This window comes from Alternaria arborescens, assembly GCF_004154835.1.
Source record: "Alternaria arborescens strain FERA 675 chromosome Unknown contig_111, whole genome shotgun sequence".
NCBI lineage: Eukaryota > Fungi > Ascomycota > Dothideomycetes > Pleosporales > Pleosporaceae > Alternaria > Alternaria arborescens.
Window position 1 is genome coordinate 1 of NW_021167966.1, and position 18247 is coordinate 18247.

Consider the following 18247-nt stretch of genomic DNA (forward strand, 5'->3'; position numbering starts at 1 on the left):
TTAAAAAGCTTTAAAATGCTAAGTCGAAGTACTTATAAATAGTGTTGGTGGCTAATACATTGTGATAGGGTCAAGCTTATAAGATATAAATGCACCGTGCTAGTATCTTGGATGAAAACGCCCCTGAGAGAGAAGCGGACAATGAATTACTATTACTGTATTGTGACAATCTCAGTGTACTTCTCGGGGTATCGTCTCATACATCCTCTGCCATTAGATTTGCTCAGCGCAGTGTTCTAGTTAGTGGTGCCATCTCTTTCAGGCTAGGAATTCGTTGGATTTCCTTGCTTCTGTTCTTTTTCTCAAACCAGGCAGCTGAATCCCTCGAAGTTCACTGAACTTATGCGTTGCGCTATCGCGCTATCGCGCTCAGAAGGATCGCCCTGCTGCTCTTGATGCACATTCGCTTGCGCTCCGTTGTGCTTCTCCCAGAACGTACGAGAGGTATAAAGGCTCAAGTATTCGTTGAGTCTTTGCACATTGATCAGCACAGTGAATGTCAGGAACAATGTAATGACAGCTGTGACCACCATCCCTCTTATGCTTTCGCTACGAGGGGATGAATCGGCCATGCTCCAGATCCCTGTGGCAAATCCAAGTGGCAGAAACACGGCAGTGAGGAACGTGAAATATCGAATGTTCTCTGCGTTCTGAAAGCTCAACTCGTCTCTTGTAGAATCGAGCCCGCTTGAGAGGGAGACTCTCAACGACTGGATGGTGGCTAGGTGATATCGCAAGTCTCGAATCGCATGCAAGTTCTCATTTGTAAGCTTCGTGATAGCAGCCCGGTATCTTCCCTCATCGTTTTTTGTCCATCGCGGCTCTTCGGGTCTTCGATCTGCTTTGCGGGTGTTCCATATGTCAATATTCTCCAAGACTTCCTTGAGATCTTCCTCAATAACTTGAAGAGAATATTGTAAGGCCGGCCATGTCTTACGGAACACCAGATAAGCACCATTGTTCATCTGTCTAGAGAACAGCTCGTTCGAGATGGATACTATGTTCCCTTTGACTTTCTCTTCTTTGGTATTCTTGCTATCTGTTCTCGCCGTGCGAACAAATAGCCGCTCTAGCTGTTGGCCTATCTCCCCTATGATTTCATCGTATCGCTGCGTTAGCTCCCGAAGCATTCGATCAAGCAGAAGGAGTTCCAGCACCTTGCGCTGCTTCCATGGCTCCTTTTGTTGCTCAAAGTCCAGCTTCAACTCCTTTAGCTTGAACATCTTTTCAAGCTTCTCTGTGCTTTCTGGCTCGTCCTCAGGAGTCAAGCCCGTCTATCTGAACGAAGGCGAAACAAACTCCGGCTCGGTCTCGAGAGCGTGACAGGTCCAATAACGATCGAAGAAATCTCCCACAAACCGAAATCCCGCACCTGCTCTTTCTATCAGTAAGTCATTGTTTCCTAGAAACATCATACCGGCTCTTTTTTCGTTCCTTGTCTGACGGATAAGTCGGTAGGATGAAAGGTGCAGCTCGGTTGTCCACAAGTTCGCAGCAGCAGTCACTTCATCGGAGAAGTATTTGGCCTTATTGTTGTGCCGTTCAAAGAAAAGGTTCAACGAATCTGACTCATCATCAGCAGATGTGATGCGACAGAATCTCTTAGTATCCGTGTCGGGATTCGTGATCCATACGAGCCGTTTCTTGCTGTTATGTACCGAACGCTCTTTTCTAAGCTTGTTGTACATGTCTTCGTTATCCAGCAGTTCAACATCAACTAAAGGATCTTCGTATTCCTTGCTACGGTCAGTCTTTGGGATGTCGATGATGACGCCATGCGGTATGACAGTCGCATTTTTGTTCTTGACAGTGTCCTCGACAGGTACAGTGTCTTCAGCAGACAACTCAGAATGAAAAAAGCTTGGAAACCTATAGAGCCATTCATCTGACAATTCAACAATGCTTTGTTGAACAATGACGTTATTAAACGGTATCCTTTTCTTCATCGTCATTTGAGTCGGGTACAAATCTGAAGCTAGTGAACTTGCAGGTAAATCTTTCTGACCTTGGGTCAGAGCATCATCAAATTCCTTCTGGATTTCAGAAAGAATAATGCTCACATCCCTCTGAGTGTGGGCAGGAACATTGCTCAAATCTTTCTGAACTTGGACAGGAATGTTGATCGATTCCTTCTGAACTTGAGCAGAATCCTTGCTCAAGACCGATTGAAATATGTCGGAGTCTCGGCATTCCCAAAGTATGTAAGGAACTTCGAACGTTCGATGCCAGTAACGGTCCCTCCATTTTCCCTCATAGGACATCTCAGGCTCTTTAGTCAAAGGGTCCAGTGCACCTGGAAAGAGCCCGTTCGCAGACGAGCTCTGTAATAATATGTCTTTTGCGGCTATACAATCGATTGTCTCGCGCATGATATCGAGCGTGTATCGCAACGGATTACCCCGGCCAAAATCTTCAGACCCCTCGTGGAATCTCTGTACGTTCATGGTAGCTTTCCAGAGAGCATCGTACTTCGAGAAGAATGTTGAGTTTTCCTTGTAGAGTGATGCGGTATCTCGAGAGTGGAGATAAAACCTGTTCTCGACGGGAGATCGTGCTACAGCAAGCATCCTTTGCTTGGAGACAGGATTCTCAGTGGTGAACCGTCTCAAGACGTGCTTTTGAAACACATCTGGAGAGTACTCTGCATTCAAATTGCTCTCCACCTTCTCAAAGCTCTCTTCGGATGCTTCACGCCGGCGTCGCGTTGATCGAAGCTTGAAATTGCCGAGCTCGTTGCCCCGGACCATGTCCTTGACGGCGCTAAGGGCTCTCCACATCCAAACGTGATCGTCCAAGCGGAATTCGTTCGGTGTTGTAGGATCTGTCTTGGGGCGAGGGAATGCATAAAACCCTCGAACGTTGGCAGTTTCGAGTACCTGAATCCAGTTGGTCGCAAGAGCCTTGAGCTCTGTCAAAAAGACACCGTCCTTGTCCAACTTGAATAGCCTCCCATAATGAGCAAGCTTGATCAATTGAAATGGTGTATCGGTCAAAGATTCTGCGGCCGTGTCGGAGTTCGAATCACCTTTGATGATTAGTTTACCAGTCACCCAATAATTGGCTCTAAAGCACCCGTCGGCCTTTTCAGCCTGTTTCAGCCAGGCTACATGCCCTCTGCATACTTTCTCAATGCGCTTTCGTAGATTTTCGATGTGAGTGCCTTCAAAGGCAAATCTTTGGTCCTCGCTGGACGTTGTTGGTGGGCTTTGGGCCAACGCAGTTTGTTGGATCGAACTTAGATGTCTGTACATCGATAAAAGAAACTGGAAAGTGAGACTGTATTGTCAATTATATTGCGATGAAGCAGCTCAGGGTGACTTGCAAGCTTGCTGAGTTGACGATCCGATGTCCCGATATATCTCCACATGTGAGAGCTATTCCGTCCCGATCGGGTTGAGGTGTCGGAATACTGCGAACCGAAAGTATGTGTTCCAAGTTCCGTCTCATGATAAATCCATATGAACATTCCGCGATAATTCCAATCTGGTGAACAAAGCTTCTCTGAGCATCATGTGCATGGCGCAGAGACTGTCTTGAGTAATGGGGAAACTGTTACCGTCCCAATCTTTGTCACGAACTAAGATCTTGTAACCCACAGTGATCTTGTACCACAAAGAATTCTGGAGAGTTCACAACTATGACAGGATCATCGTAGTTGTTACTGAGCTCAAGCTTTTGGGCTACACCATTGACAAAGATGGAGACAGCCAGGAAGACGGAATCAAATTTTTCCCATTCCTCACACTCCTTGTCGTTCCGGAACAAGCCCTCATGTTCAAGTATGAATCCGTAACCATCTTCACTAATTCGATACGAATAGTTCTTATGCAATTCGTCATCGTTGAATGAATACGCAGCATCGATGAAGTCCAGGTCCCGTAACAGCAGTTTCGCTGCCATAGTGATGTCCAATCCAGACGAATAATGGATAGGGTCTGATTTCGTCGACCACTGATACTGCTGGAAGATAGCACATTGGAATGCGACATGTAGTACTTCGGCTGTGACGCGTTCATATTCCATGGTAATGAGTGGCCATCGATCATGGATGAATTCATGCCTTGTTTGAGGAGACTCGTAGAGACTCAAGTCCGGACTGAATGTATACGCGCCCCCACTTTGTCCATTGACCTCACGAGCGCCCATAAGTTGTCTTGCCCGTATTCGGACTCAATAAGGCTCGACCGTGTCAGGAAGATCCGAGCAGAAGAAGCCTGAGCGACTGGAGCCATGGGTCTGGGAGATTTGTATGAGATCTCCGAATGCGTTGAGACTCGCTGTTGTACCGCTATCCCCAAAAGATACATATGAATGTGTCTCAAGGTAGTATTGTTTTTCGTGTGACTGTTGTTTGGGCATTGACGTGCAGATACCCGGGCTTAAGTTATCTGGTCTCGATTCTCAGAGACTTTCACTTGAGTAGAAATGTTCAAGCAAATTTACCAAGAAGGGAATTGCGGGTGTCAACTCTACTAGAGCAAAAGAGGATTTGAGATTCGACATCCGTCTTTGAGTCGAATGCATCGCGTTCAGGGCTGTTATTAAATAGACTGAAGACCCAGCAATCTAACCGAATATGAGCGCCTGCCTTTCTCTAGCTTCGCATGTCTCGTTTGACGTTCACTGATCTGGAAAAGGTGATGTTGCAGCTCCGGCTTTCTTTTTCGCTGACGAATCCTCGAATCATGAAGGATTGCATTACATGCAAGTGAGATTGACGCTGCACTCTTAGCGCCTACACGCTCCACCTCTGATTGAGTTGACGCACGAAGCAGTGCGAGAGGTGCATTGTTTGCTGCGAATGGCTTAGCTACTTCTGCTTTCATAGCTGCCGTTGTGGGTACGCGGCTCGTATCGCAGATAGCGTATGCATACGAACCGAGGCTTGTAAGACTGAGTTGATTATTGGCAGATCAATACCAAAATGCTCGATAGTGTATGACAGATGCGCAACAGGTATTGCGTATGCGTTCGGTAGCATACGAACATGCAACAGCCGGTCAACATACCAACGTAGTCATAACACATCCTAAAGGTATACGTTGTGTTCCAGGTCAATATAGTGGGAAACGTAACTTGATGTATCTCTGTAGAACAGACCTTGTACGGTCGGTGCAACTGATGAGAGACGAGCTCCTTCGTACGTTTTTGTAGGAAGGCAAGCAGAGTTCAGGCGTCCATATACAAGCAGGGGCCGTTGCATTGCTGACAGGCAATCGCTTACTGCAGGAGATATTAACTGTATGGTTGAGAAGCGATATAGCACCAAACACGTGGCCGTTCCAATTGCTTCCTTGACTTGCGCGTTCTCTTGTTGGGTGTTGATTTCTTTTGCAATTTGTCTTGTACACCATGACTGATCTCATTTCCGTCGAGGAACCCACGAAATGGGGCAAAGCCACCGAGTCCTCAGCAACTCGCTACAGCCGCACCAACGCACCGCAGCATGGCTTGGGCAATAGCCTTAGCAGCATGATGAAGATATCAGGAGGCCAACACGTCCTTGTAACCGCCTGCGGCCCAGGAAACGACGCTCTCGCCATTGCGCAAATCGTAGGCCAGTCCGGGAGAGTCGTAGGTTTCGACCTGGACAAACACAGCATCGACCGGGCCCGGGAGGCTCTAGAGAAACACCCAGACCTCAAGCCATATGTACAGTTTCATGTCGCCGACGCGCACGATCTCTCCATGTTCGCAGGACAGACGTTCGATGCCATACATTGCAACGCGTCATATCACTGGTTCACCAACAAACCTCTTTTCCTTGCGCAAGTTGCGACTCTCGCAAAACCTGGCGCTGTTATTGGTATTGCGACCCAGGACCGCAACTTCCAGCCGCCCATGCTGGATCTTCGAACCGAAGTATTGGCAGAACTCGGTGAGAATGCAGCTGACTTTATATTCCATCCGACTCCAACGGAAATGCGACGTGACCTGGGCGACGCTGGATTCGGCGATGCGAAGCTATTAGGGTACTACGGCACGTATGTGCTCGAGAGCGCGGAGGCGATGTGGAACTGGATGAATGACAGCTCGGGGAATCGATTCGGCAATTACTTGGAGGAAGGGAAGAGGGAGCGTATGATGCAGATGATGCTGGACAGGTTCGGTGGGTTGGCTTTGAAGGACGGAAAGGTGGTGATGCAATTCAAGCACATTGTTGCAATGGGGTACTATGGTCATTGATATGTCAGTATTGGCTCAGAAAGACATTCAAAGCTCACTCAGATTCAAAGCTAAGAAACGTGTTAATATACGCCTCATGCGTTTACCATCTTTGCATTTCGTGACATCAGCGTCGGGCTCCAACAACGTAGTAGCCTGCGTGAGAGCTGAGGTTGGCAGACGTTCATGGTGTCGCGCTCTATGCTCGTATATTTACAAGATAGCAGCTGATGCATAGTAACGCGTTATGGTCATGTTCCAATAGCATGATAAAACGCGCACGACCCAAACATGGATTTGTGGGTTTGTGATGGTTGGGAGTGGAAGCCATGACGAAGGAGAGCTCGCTTTGGAATCGAAGCTAGCCTGTGCGCCACGGCCCCGCCGCCTTTCCTCGCCGCCAACCTGCCGCCGCATCTCTACATGACCTCACGACCTATCGGTAGCGTACGTCTTGTCTTGTGACTAGCATCAGCTGCACTTCTTCTTCTTCCCTAATGGCAATCTCGTAGTTGCTTCCACGAAAAGCTGCAAATAGTCGCCGGGATGAAGGACACTTTCGAAGTTCTTGAACAGATAACAAGTAGAGTCATGCCTGACGCAAAGCTGGATATCAAGTCCCCAAGATACGTTTACTGATTTGGAGAGAATTTGGCCCCATATCGTACGATCGGTTTATCTCTATCTCTCGCGGAACATGTTGTCCATGACCTAATCGTCTTGGTTTGCCCTACAAGTGCCAGCATACCATTCTCGATCCCACCTGACGAGCGCACATGAAGTGCAACACATCGGAAAATCTCCCTCCCCAGAAGATGACTTTGTCAATTTCTCAGCGTACACTCTAGAAGTTAATGTAATAGTTGGCCTCCATGCTTCCATGAAGTACTCCCTCGGTCTCCACGTCTTCGATCCTGCTGGACATTGTGCTGTTGGAAGGTGTGATGCCACCAGCATATGCCTGTCAAAACCGGATCTGTCCAGCTATTCCTTTCACGATAGATACCGTGTTCTTCGCTCTTGTTGTAGCTGTTTTGAACTCTGTCTTCAGAGCATTGAGATCTCCATCGACTTTTCTTAGCACATGTTCGATGTGGAGATAAGGCGATTTTCGATACTCTCTTCGAAGCTTTCTTCTAATTGTACCATAGTCTTCTACCTCGTCCATCATTAGTAATACAAGGCAGATGCCTCACGCACGCTAAGGAGCTGACTTCACTTTAGTAGGCTTCACCTGCATTTATCTTGGTCAAAGCTAGCGATGCAGCTAGCAGATGGAGGTAGTCTTGGAGCGGTTTGACATGTGCAATACGAAGTAATGCTAAGCAGCCTGCAGGAGGGATTCATGAGCGATAGGCCCGGAAAGATGCGTCTTGTGCGAACTCTCAGTACTTGATGATTCCAGATTCGACGGATGACTCCACTAATCGCCTTCTTACGTCTACACAACAGTCGCGTTCTTCAATGGCCAGTTGATACCCTTATCCGCTGCCCCTGTATTTCCCAATCCTGCACAGTTGTACAATCCGACAGGGTTGTTCTGCGTAGCCCTCAGGTATTGTAAATCAACACACTGCTGGGTACCGCTGCTAGCAGCGAGAGCAATACGCCCATCGGCCATGGCGTTCCAGGTCTGCTGTTCGCTGCCGGCTACGCATTCTCGGATGTAGATGTTAGCCATGTCTTTCCAGCCGGACTTAGGCCCAGCATCCATGCAGAGAGTGGTGGATGCGAGTTGGATGGACGTAGCGTTGTTGGGCGCCTTGATGTACCATGATTGCTCTGGAGTAGATGTAGTGCTTTGCCTGGGGCTAGTGTCAGAAGAGTTGCACAGGTGATAAGGATTGAAAATGGTCTTCGGCCTTACACTACCAGGGTTGCTCCTGCGGCTCGCGACTTGGGTACAACGACAAATTTGGTGTCCTGCGCGGATGTTATGTAGACCGCACGGTAACCTTCTGGTGCTTGTGAGAGACCAGTGGCGGCCAACGCGAGGACGAGGAGAGTAGTAGTGAGCATTCTTGAAGCTGTTGCCAGTTCTAGGGATTTGCTCTGGGCTGGCTGGAAACCAGAGGGGAAAAGAGGCTATATATGGTCATTGTCTTCCATAATGTTTCGAGATTGGTGTTTAATTTGATATTGTCACCCGGTCACAGTATCTGTTTGACTTCGAAACTAATACGCATAGTAGATGCGGGGGCACAAGTGGTGCTTGTTCTATGTGGGGTCGTCTACTGGGGTATGTAGTCGAGAATCTATGGGTGGTAATCTAGCGTTTACCCGTCGCACGCCCTGCATTGTCGGTAGTTGGAACGATCATCAGGTCTCGGCAACCAAAATTATCCCCGATTCCATGTATCATATGCCTCGACCGATCTTTGGGTGTCTTCGATGAAGCATTCTAGGCAGAACCAGTCCTACCACGTTTTTCCTCTTGCCTTTTCTTTCCCTCTTCTTTCAGTTGAGCATCGTCCTTCCTCGACAGCTCTACTTGAGGCATCAAGAACCAAGCGGCGATGAATGCAAGTGCATTCAACACTGCTCCAACGATGAAAATCGCTCGAAAACCCTGCTGGTAGGCCGAAGCAAGTGCAGCACGGATCAAGTCCGTACGCTCTTGGCCAACTGAATCGCGAAACATGTCCGGTGTATCAAGTAGCATTCGAATCTCTGGTTTTGAAAGCCCGTATAGAACCAACGAGGAGCGAACTGCGTTGTTGATTATCGTGCCGGAGATCGCGAGACCAAGAGTGCCGCCAAGATTGCGTATGAAGTTGCGCGTCGAAGTGACGACAGCCATGTGTTTGCGCTCCACGCCCGCCTGCACAGCGATTAACGAAGGTTGCAGCGTGTTTCCTAACCCAAGACCAGCGAGTAGACCGTAGCCTATCTGTTTCCCAAGAGATGGGCTGTCAAGTGTCGATATTAGGCCTAAGCCAATCGTCCATATTGCCCAACCCACAAGCAGACATTCCCTATATCGGCCAGTCCAGTGCACAACAAGGCCTGAAAGTGTGCTGAAAAGAGCTATAGCAAGATCAGTTACAGGATGTGTTCACTAGTGGTAGTCATCTTACTTTGTGTGAGTGTGATGGGAAGTAGTAGTGCGCCGGACTTCACAGCTGAATAGCCATACACCAGCTGATAGAACGAAGGGATGTAATAAACCTGAACAAGAAAGTTCCAGCCATTCACGAACATCGTTATTCCAGCACCATTGACGACTCTGGATGTAAATATTGTCACTGCTCGGGGTCAGTACGCTCTTCTCCGTGTCTGCACCAAACTCACTCGGTATCAATGGCACCTTGGTACATTTCCACTGCCATATGATGAAGAATACTGAGACTGCAACTCCGACTACTAAAGTAGCAATGACGTAAACAGAGTCCCAGGCGTACTGTCCACCTGCCCACGTCAAGGCGAGCTACAATAGTAAGTTTTGACCGCATGGATGATGGGTGGTATCGAGCAACATACCACGAGTAAGGCGGATCCAGCGAGAGCTAGGAATGCCCCAAATAAGTCGATAGCTGCTACTTTTCTGGTCTGGTTAGCGCCCTTCAGCTGTGTGTAATAATACTACTTACTTCTTCCATTCACCATCCACCTTTCTGAGTGGCATGAAAAACACAACAGACCCGGTGGTCAGAACGCATAGAAACAGGTTCATTCGGAAGATCCATCTCCTTCAAATGGCTTAGTATAGTGTTGATATAATGTCAACACGAAATCTGTACCAAGAATCATGGCTTTGGGATGCGAGTGCGCCACCTATGACTGGCCCAATACCATTCGCCAAGGCTACGACCGAGCCCTAAGAGGTTGTTAGTATGACACAGCAGAGCGCATTACAATATCACTTACGAGAATACCCTGATACTTTCCTCTTTCGCGAAGAGGTACAATGTCCGATACTATCATCTGGGCCACCGTCATCAAACCTCCACCACCCATGCCCATGAATGCACGAAATACGATCAGCTGGAGGGCGGACTGTGCCAAGGAAGCAGCTAGCGAGCCGAAAAAGAAGATGCCGATGCCGATGATCAAGAGCACCTTGCGGGACCATATGTCGGAGAGACGCCCGTATAGGAGTTGGAATGACGTCGAAGTCAAGAAGTACGCGCCCGCAATCCAAGCACTTTCGTTACTGGCGTTAAGATCCCTGCTGACGATGGTCAAACTGGCTGCAAGCGTCGTTTGGTCCATCAAAGCTAGCAGATCAACGCTTGCGCAAGCCAGGAATACCTACTGACGGGTAAGTACGGAAGAAAACTGCAACCGCCAATGTACTCACTGTAATGATGGTCTTAACTGGTACGTAGTCTGTTTTCAGTAAATGGTTAGTGGAGATTGAAGCTTTGATTCACACTTCCCTTACTAGTTTGTTCATTGAACTCTAGAGGCTGCTTGAGTGCTTGGGTTGGGGTCATCTCAGGGTGGGGTTCCTTCGGCATGCCCACAACAGCTCCAGGCTCATTCTTGGTAGTCATGGTATACATTCGATTATGTGGCTCGATCGTTGTTGTGCGCAAATCGGCTATTTCGAGAGACTTGTGGTATGATGGGGTATCCAGCTGGCAGCATAGCAAGATCAGTATGGGCAAAGCCCAATAGATATGGCCTCGACTCGGTGTGGTGGGTACGACATTGGCACAGATATCGATGGGGCTTGCGGCTACAGTCCGACATATAGTACTCAAGCCGGTTCTCCAATGCCGATCGGTCGTAGCCCAAGTCTATGACTATGGTGATCAAATATACGTAGATATCGACTAACCATGCAAGGTGCGCGCTGCAGACCAGATGCGTAACGCAGCAAGATCATTGAGTGATGCCTGCTAGCGGCCCATGAGATGTTCGGGTACGGTACCTGGAAGTCATGAGTGACTTGTGGCAAGCAATCCGATGCGAAAGCCAAGATCGTATGCTTCGGCCTCGCACCATATCCCGTCTTGGACCAGGCTGCGATGTGAAAACTTTGCTGAGTGCATTAAGGACCCGCTATGCGCAAAGACTTCACTTAGAGCAAATACCGGTGAATGTTTCCACCCCATGCACAGTAAACTTGCTCTTGAGCCTTGTCGTTGTATCAGCCATGCAGAGGACGAAGGTCGTGACCTCTGGACCTCCTGAACGCTACTTTTAGTTCGTCGGCGCTAACATGTAAACACGCTAGCGCGTTCGCATCCCATCCCGAACGGCCGCCATCAATGTGCTCAATATCTCTCGCGTCCATCCAGAATCACCGCGATACCATCAAACAACCCTATCACAAAATTGACCGGTCGCACAATCGCCTGTAGATCACATTTCCGCTTCTTGGCTGATCCGCAACGTCCCTCGACCGCAGCGGGAATCCTGCCGTACAAATCCCTCTCCGACGTTGATCTGCATACTAGTGATGCAACAAACAACACCCACGAAGTGACACCGATGAGCACCTCCATTGTTGCATCCCGCATGATACCCATGCCGTAAAATTACAGTCCCGTTGAACCGCTGTTTTCATAGTAGTATCAATTCCTTCCAAGCTCCGATGTATTACCACTAGAGCCTTCAATAGTTAAAGGGCAGGCCGTGCCAGCGCCCTGATCCCTTCATTTCTTGTCGTAAAGTTCCGGAATTTACAATATGGTTTCACGAAATTATTTGAATGCCTACTCTGGGCCAGATGCTCTTCGAAACTATTTCGACCCCGACCACCAGCCGATGATTCCTCTTGTCGAGATTCCACCAAGTCTGAATCCGTACTACCAGGATGGGGTCAGAATACATGCAAAGATGATGTCTATGCATCCGTCAAACAATGTCAAGATCATGCCTGGTATGTGAAAGAAGATTCACCATTGCACATCACTCATGCGGACCCAGCGTTGAACATGTTAACCAAAGAGGTTCATGCGGGGAAGTCGAAAACAGTAGTCGAGTATAGCTCGGGATCTACCGTTATTTCCTTAGCACTGGTCTCTCGTATAAACCACGGGATACAAGATGTTCGCGCGTTTTTAAGCAACAAGACTTCGGCTCCAAAGCTCCGGCTCATGCAATTCTTCGGTCTGGATATGTACGTCAGTCTTCTTCTGACCGTCGACAATTTCTAAGCTGCCAGCAGTACACTCTTTGGCGGTCCGTCTCAGCCGGAACCGCATGACGAACGTGGCGGCATCCATCAAGCGAGGATGATGGCCGAGCAAGACGAAGGGATTCTGAACGTTAACCAGTACGAAAATGATGCGGTGAGCTATCCGGTATACCTTTTCCAGCACAACTCTTACTTACTTTCAAAGAATTGGCAATCGCATGTCAAATGGACTGGACCGCAGATTCACAAACAGTTACCTAGCATCAGTCTTATGTGCGCTGGCATGGGTACCTCTGGCACCATGACGGGTCTTGGCCAGTACTTCAAATCGGCCAAGCCTTCTGTAATTCGATTAGGGTAAGTTTTAGTATCTGCCACTCACGAAATTATAGCCTGACTACGTGTCCAGTGTATGCACTGCCGCTGGCGATCGGGTACCAGGGCCCAGATCGCTTGCTCTTCTAAGCCCTGTGGAATTTCCGTGGCGCGACTCTGTTGATGCTATAGAAGAGGTCGGATCAAAGGATGCTTTCGGTTTATCTCTACAACTCTGTCGGGCAGGACTAATCTGCGGCCCCTCTTCGGGCTTCAACTTGCAGGGTAGGTGCAAGAAGCGCTCGATGAGCAGTGACTGACGCCACCAGGGCTCTTCAAATACCTCGAGAAGCGGAAGAGCTCAGGAACATTATCTGAGCTTGCAGATGCCAACGGGTTGATCGAATGCGCCTTCGTTGCTTGCGACGGACCGTACCAGTACATGGATGAGTACTTCGACAAGCTGGGCAGTACTGCTTTTCGACCCATACACAACGAGGTAAGACTCTTTTTTTCTTTTGACTCGATTAATGACGCTCTATAAGGCTATCTTGTTTGGTCGAAGCATGTCTAACATGTCTCTAGAACCTAGCTGCAGTTGACCTATACCGCTACGACGAAGCATGGGAACTTACTCCTACACGAGCGCTGTCACAATTTGCCGATAACGTTGAAGAACGCACTGGCGCTGTCTTGCTTGATCTGAGAAAGCCGGAAGACTTTGTTGCGAGTCACATTCCAGGATCATACAACCTGCCGCTACAAAACCTCAACGCGTCTACGCCGAGCCCTTTCTTAGACGCTGCGGTCCTCGAGAAGCAATGGAGAGAATTAGAGGCTACATTCACACCCGATCGCATCAACGCACACGATCTTGTTGGGAAGAGCGTATACATCGTTTGCTATGGTGGCGATACTGCCCGCGTTGCCACGAGCGTGCTTCGGGCAAAAGCCATTTCAGCAAGCAGCGTGAAGGGTGGCATCACTGCATTACGGCAGGAGCTACCGAACTTGCAGATGAATGAGCGCGGAAGAGGTCTGATACAGCAAGACTGGCTTAAAATGCCGGAGGTCGCTACTAAAGAGTTGAGGGCTGATTCATTGTCTCCGCAAGCTCGTAGCCTAGATGGCATCGTAGTGTAGGCCAGCAGGTAGTATATCAATAAATTCGGAAATTTAGGAGACCGTCATACCTGATATCAGGTGATCTGGCTCTTCCATTTACATGTTCGTTCACGATCCATCCTTGCCCGGCTGTTGATGACACTGACAACGTGCAAGCGACCTGCAAGGCTTGGGATGTGTGTGCAATTTCATTAGTCCATATCAGTGCTAGCGCCGGTGATTGAGAGTGCAAAACCAATTCTCCCGCATCTCCGAACACTTCGTTCCGCTTGCATCTGGCCGCGAACTATGCATATGAACTAGCTTGGTGTGCTTTCCTTAGTTCGGCGTTCGAATGCACTGGCCTAAACTACGAAATGAAGGGCACAAAGCATAGTTCAGATTTGCACACACGGAACCGGCTGAACAGCCACGCTGACTGCAGCGCGTCATTCCGGATTTTGTACTCACATGTCCGGCTGTAAGCCAAACTACTGTAGGCATGATAAGTACTTGAGAGTCGTGTCTAGCAGTGTTTCTGTTGACCAGAGACAGCTGCAACCCTTCCCTCTTCACTCTGATTATTCATATCTCATTATCTGCCCGCAATGTCGTCCATCGTGAAAGAGATTGCCCTCGTCACCGGGGCGAACAGCGGTATAGGTTTCGAGATCGCTCACCAACTTCTCCTGAGGGGGAAATACCATGTTCTTCTCGGCTCTCGCTCTACCACCAAAGGGTCTGCCGCCCTAGAAGACCTGCAAGCACGCAAGCTATCGGGCAGCATCGAGCTCGTGCATCTCGACATGCAGAACGACGACCACATTGAGCAGACCACGAAGCTTATCGAAGAAAAGCACGGGAGGCTTGACATTCTGTTCAACAATGCCGCAGTCGCCTTACCGGAAGGTTTGACGGAGCGTGAACGCTTGGCTACAGCCTTCGACGTAAATGCAACCGGGCCATGGCTTCTTGCGAACGCGGTCGTCCTGTTACTCAAAAAAAGTGCGAATCCGCGGATCATCAACATATCCTCGGGTGCAGGGTCGATCGGTCGCCGTCTCACCTCAGAAAGCCCAATGTACAAGATACAGGCCGTTCCGTATCGCGCTAGCAAGGTCGCTTTCAATATGCTTAGTGCGTGCCTATATGTGGAGTACGGACTGGGAATCGAGCAGGTGGACTTTACGGGTATCAAGAGGAACGACGTCGAGGCCAGAAACGAGGAAAACAGTCCGAAAATGAAGGTATTTTGCTATGACCCGGGTTTTACGGCCTCTAACCTGGGCCCGCACAATAAAGAAGAGTTTGGTGCGAGGAGTGCACAGGAGACGGTGAAGAATATCATGGAACTTGTCGACGGGAAAAGAGACGAAGAGTGTGGCAAATTTATCCATAATACCGGAGGATACCCATGGTAGGTCGAGTTTGGTTTCATGTACTGGAGATGACCAAGTGTGGGTACAATTTGATAATGCTTCCGTCGCAGAGAGTCCTTAAGCGTCGAGTCTAGCAACGGAAGAGTACTCTTCCACCCTTGCATCTTGGCAAATCAGCAAGCTTTTGGGGCGCAAGGCTTGGGCAATTAGTTTATCCATCTCCTACCAGATTTCGCTTAGTGTTTAGCTTCGGGTGCGCAATGTATGGACAGAGGTCCACTACGCCCATGGCTTTGGTGTATGCATGCTTATATTTGCGTGTACCTGCGAGCAAAGTATATTCACCTGCGAAACAGCAGTAGCACATCTCTTCAACATGCGTATCTCACATCTCTCCGCTGTTCACTCTGCCTTTGCTGTGGTCTTTTCACATCCGGGAGTACCAGAGCGGTTACATGGCGCGAGTTGTCCTTATGCATTCACCCGAACCCAAAGGCCAGGATGTATTTACTCCGACTCGAAGCTTAGCGCGAACGTTGACAACACGGCATCTCGTAGGGCGCCGGGGAAACAAGGTGTTTTCTTCATGAACCGTATTGCACCGGGCACATCAGAACTGTATATCGCCAATGCGGATGGAAGCGATGAGCGCAAACTATTGGGCAATAACTCAGATTTCGATTACCATGCGACCTTCTCTCAAGATGGGCAGTGGATAACCTTCACCACTGAGCGCAACGGGGATGGCAACTCGGTAGGTGTTTTCCTGTATTCAGAAGAGCATCAAGCGGCTAATTCAACGTGCAGGATATATATCGCGTTCGGCCAGACGGATCAGATTTAGAGATGATGACCGCAACACCGTCTATGGAAGATGCAGGGACATTATCGCCGGATGGAAGCAAGATCGCCTACGTTTCGACAGCCAATGGTTACAAGGCCAACATCTGGGTGATGGACCTTACCACACGCCAGACAACAAAGCTTACCGGCACCGATCTTGTCAAGGGTAACGAGAGCTTGCCAGAGAGCTATTTACGTCCTTCTTGGTCACCAGATGGTAGATGGGTTGCTTTTTCTTCCGATCGTAACACGCAATGGCGCGGCCATGGCAACGGTACTGGATGGGAACATACCCAGGAGCTATCACTCTATGCTATCCGTCCCGACGGTACCGGCTTCAAACAGGTCGCTACCAAAGAAAACTACTGTCTGGGATCGCCTAAGTGGTCCCCGGATGGTAAGCGCATCATATACTACGAGATATTCACTGAAGACACTTGGAATGCGCACCGACCTGAGTCTTTGCAAGCTGTCACTGGCCAGCTCGTATCCATTGACTTTGACACTGGTCTTGATCGTGTGGAACACACAGAAGGCTCTGGTCTCAAGATGTTTCCACAATGGATTGGCAACAACACCATTGCATACCTACTTAAGAATACGGATGATGAGGGTCTGAACTACGTCGACATCTCTGGTGGTAATGGCACCCTCAGTGCCTACAAGGCATCGGTTCGCTCGCCATCCTGGTCGCCTGATGGCTCACAGGTCGTCTACGAGAAAGTCGATTTCGATGCCATTCGTCCTATGGGTAAGGAACTTTACAGCTGGGACGATGAGTGGGATTATCGATTCACCGACGTTTTTCCCCAGCTTTCTCTACAGGGAAGACTTGCCATCACGCAAAAGCAGCTTGGCAATTCGAGCATTATCACCATGTCCCCAGACGGCACCGATGTCAAGCAGGTGTTCGATGTTTTCTCTGCCAACATGAGCGAGACCGCTATAGCACAGGGTCTGTCTGGCGCGTTCCAGCCCTCATGGACCTCAAGCGGCGATTGGCTCGTCTTTGGCGTGGGATCATGGTTCCAGAGTCGCAGCACAGGCCCTGGCGCCCTGTACCGCGCGACTGCCAACGGTTCGTTCTCTGAACAATTGACAGATGGCTCTGTCAATACTGGTTTCCCTAGCTACTCACCCAATGGTCGCTACATCGTTTATCGCGTCTTTGGCGGCGAATATGGCTTACGCATCATGAACTTAGAGGACCGGTCAGTCAGCATCCTTACAAATGCCACTAATGACAATTACGACAACTTGCCTTCTTGGTCACCAGATGGTTCAAGTATCGTCTTCTCACGCCGGGTCACCTACACGAACTTTGATGTATGCACCATCAAGCCTGACGGTACTGGCCTTCAAGTCCTGACCTCCAGTCTGGGTAACGACGCACATGCGGTTTGGACGCACGACGGCCGTATCATGTACTCTACAGCGCAATATGGATTCCGAGATGAGGCTACGATATACGACGATACATTCCAGCCATATGGACAGATCATGGTCATGAACGCTGATGGTAGTAACAAGAGGTTGCTAGTGGATAGTATGTGGGAAGACTCGATGCCTTTGTATGTTCCTAACGAGTTCCTTGCTATGTAGTCTAGTACGCACTTCTACAACGGCCATGTCGATTTATGGATGAGCATGAATTATTTCGACGGCCAATTGATAATTTTTGCAGATGGTACTTGGAGAAAAGAGGTCCATTTTCATACATTACATAACGTAGTTCACAAGCGAGTGACGCACCCAAGCGAGTGACGCACTTTTGCCAAGACCTCACCAAAACCACGACTGCGCACGACAGTGCAGCACTGTATAGAACTGTAATTAGAAATCGTAATAGACTATTCTACTTAGAATCTACTACTGTATTTTACTTATATGTGCGTAAGTTATAACTAGCCTTGCTGTAGCGTCTATAGCGTTTTTGCGACAGTTTGCTTACTTTAACGCGTACTTTCTTCTTTGCTTTTTTCTTATTACTACGCGCTTTGAACTCCTTTAGAGTTGTAAGTTAAAGACCTTTCTCTACAATAAGAGTTCTTTTTTTCTATACTTACTTTCTTTTATATAATTTACGTTACGTAGCAGCCTTATTAGCTACTTTAAGCTTAGTAATACGCTTTTATAATAATACTAAAGTATATACTATTATTTCTGCGCCTTTAGAGAGGCTTTTTACTGCTTTAACTATTAAAGTAAGTAAGCTATCTATATACCTCTAAAACCTCTTAAGAACTAGCTTTATTTAAGACTCTAACTCTAGAGTATTACTTACAGTTTAAAACTACTAAAAACTATCTTTAATAGTAAGTAATAGTAGAGTATATAAGTAGATATTAAGTAT

The 18247-nt window shown here is 48.5% G+C and overlaps 7 protein-coding genes across 7 annotated transcripts; 4 read left to right on the forward strand and 3 right to left on the reverse strand.

Moving 5' to 3' along the window:
* Positions 1-302: 302 nt before the first annotated feature.
* AA0111_g12816 (hypothetical protein) lies at positions 303-4023 on the reverse strand (the record flags this gene model as incomplete). The annotated part of the gene is made up of 3 exons (XM_028646844.1): positions 303-1246; positions 1418-3025; positions 3597-4023. 3 exons carry the CDS (start codon positions 4021-4023, stop codon positions 303-305), a joined length of 2979 nt encoding a protein of 992 aa, XP_028499573.1.
* A 1329-nt stretch (positions 4024-5352) lies between these two features.
* AA0111_g12817 (hypothetical protein) lies at positions 5353-6186 on the forward strand (the record flags this gene model as incomplete). Its single annotated transcript, XM_028646845.1, has 1 exon — positions 5353-6186. One exon carries the CDS (start codon positions 5353-5355, stop codon positions 6184-6186), a length of 834 nt encoding a protein of 277 aa, XP_028499572.1.
* A 1420-nt stretch (positions 6187-7606) lies between these two features.
* AA0111_g12818 (hypothetical protein) lies at positions 7607-8184 on the reverse strand (the record flags this gene model as incomplete). The annotated part of the gene is made up of 2 exons (XM_028646846.1): positions 7607-7970; positions 8033-8184. The coding sequence occupies 2 exons, from the start codon at positions 8182-8184 to the stop codon at positions 7607-7609; spliced, it is 516 nt and encodes a 171-aa protein (XP_028499575.1).
* A 382-nt stretch (positions 8185-8566) lies between these two features.
* AA0111_g12819 (hypothetical protein) lies at positions 8567-10661 on the reverse strand (the record flags this gene model as incomplete). The annotated part of the gene is made up of 9 exons (XM_028646847.1): positions 8567-9192; positions 9243-9410; positions 9457-9592; positions 9646-9709; positions 9756-9854; positions 9906-9982; positions 10033-10416; positions 10466-10494; positions 10550-10661. 9 exons carry the CDS (start codon positions 10659-10661, stop codon positions 8567-8569), a joined length of 1695 nt encoding a protein of 564 aa, XP_028499574.1.
* Positions 10662-11802: 1141 nt separating this feature from the next.
* Positions 11803-13711, forward strand: AA0111_g12820 (hypothetical protein; the record flags this gene model as incomplete). The annotated part of the gene is made up of 7 exons (XM_028646849.1): positions 11803-11995; positions 12043-12235; positions 12284-12407; positions 12459-12610; positions 12663-12853; positions 12898-13067; positions 13154-13711. The coding sequence occupies 7 exons, from the start codon at positions 11803-11805 to the stop codon at positions 13709-13711; spliced, it is 1581 nt and encodes a 526-aa protein (XP_028499577.1).
* Positions 13712-14280: 569 nt separating this feature from the next.
* AA0111_g12821 (hypothetical protein) lies at positions 14281-15093 on the forward strand (the record flags this gene model as incomplete). Its single annotated transcript, XM_028646850.1, has 1 exon — positions 14281-15093. One exon carries the CDS (start codon positions 14281-14283, stop codon positions 15091-15093), a length of 813 nt encoding a protein of 270 aa, XP_028499578.1.
* Positions 15094-15427: 334 nt separating this feature from the next.
* AA0111_g12822 (hypothetical protein) lies at positions 15428-17496 on the forward strand (the record flags this gene model as incomplete). The annotated part of the gene is made up of 2 exons (XM_028646851.1): positions 15428-15805; positions 15859-17496. The coding sequence occupies 2 exons, from the start codon at positions 15428-15430 to the stop codon at positions 17494-17496; spliced, it is 2016 nt and encodes a 671-aa protein (XP_028499576.1).
* Between the last annotated feature and the right edge of the window lie 751 nt (positions 17497-18247).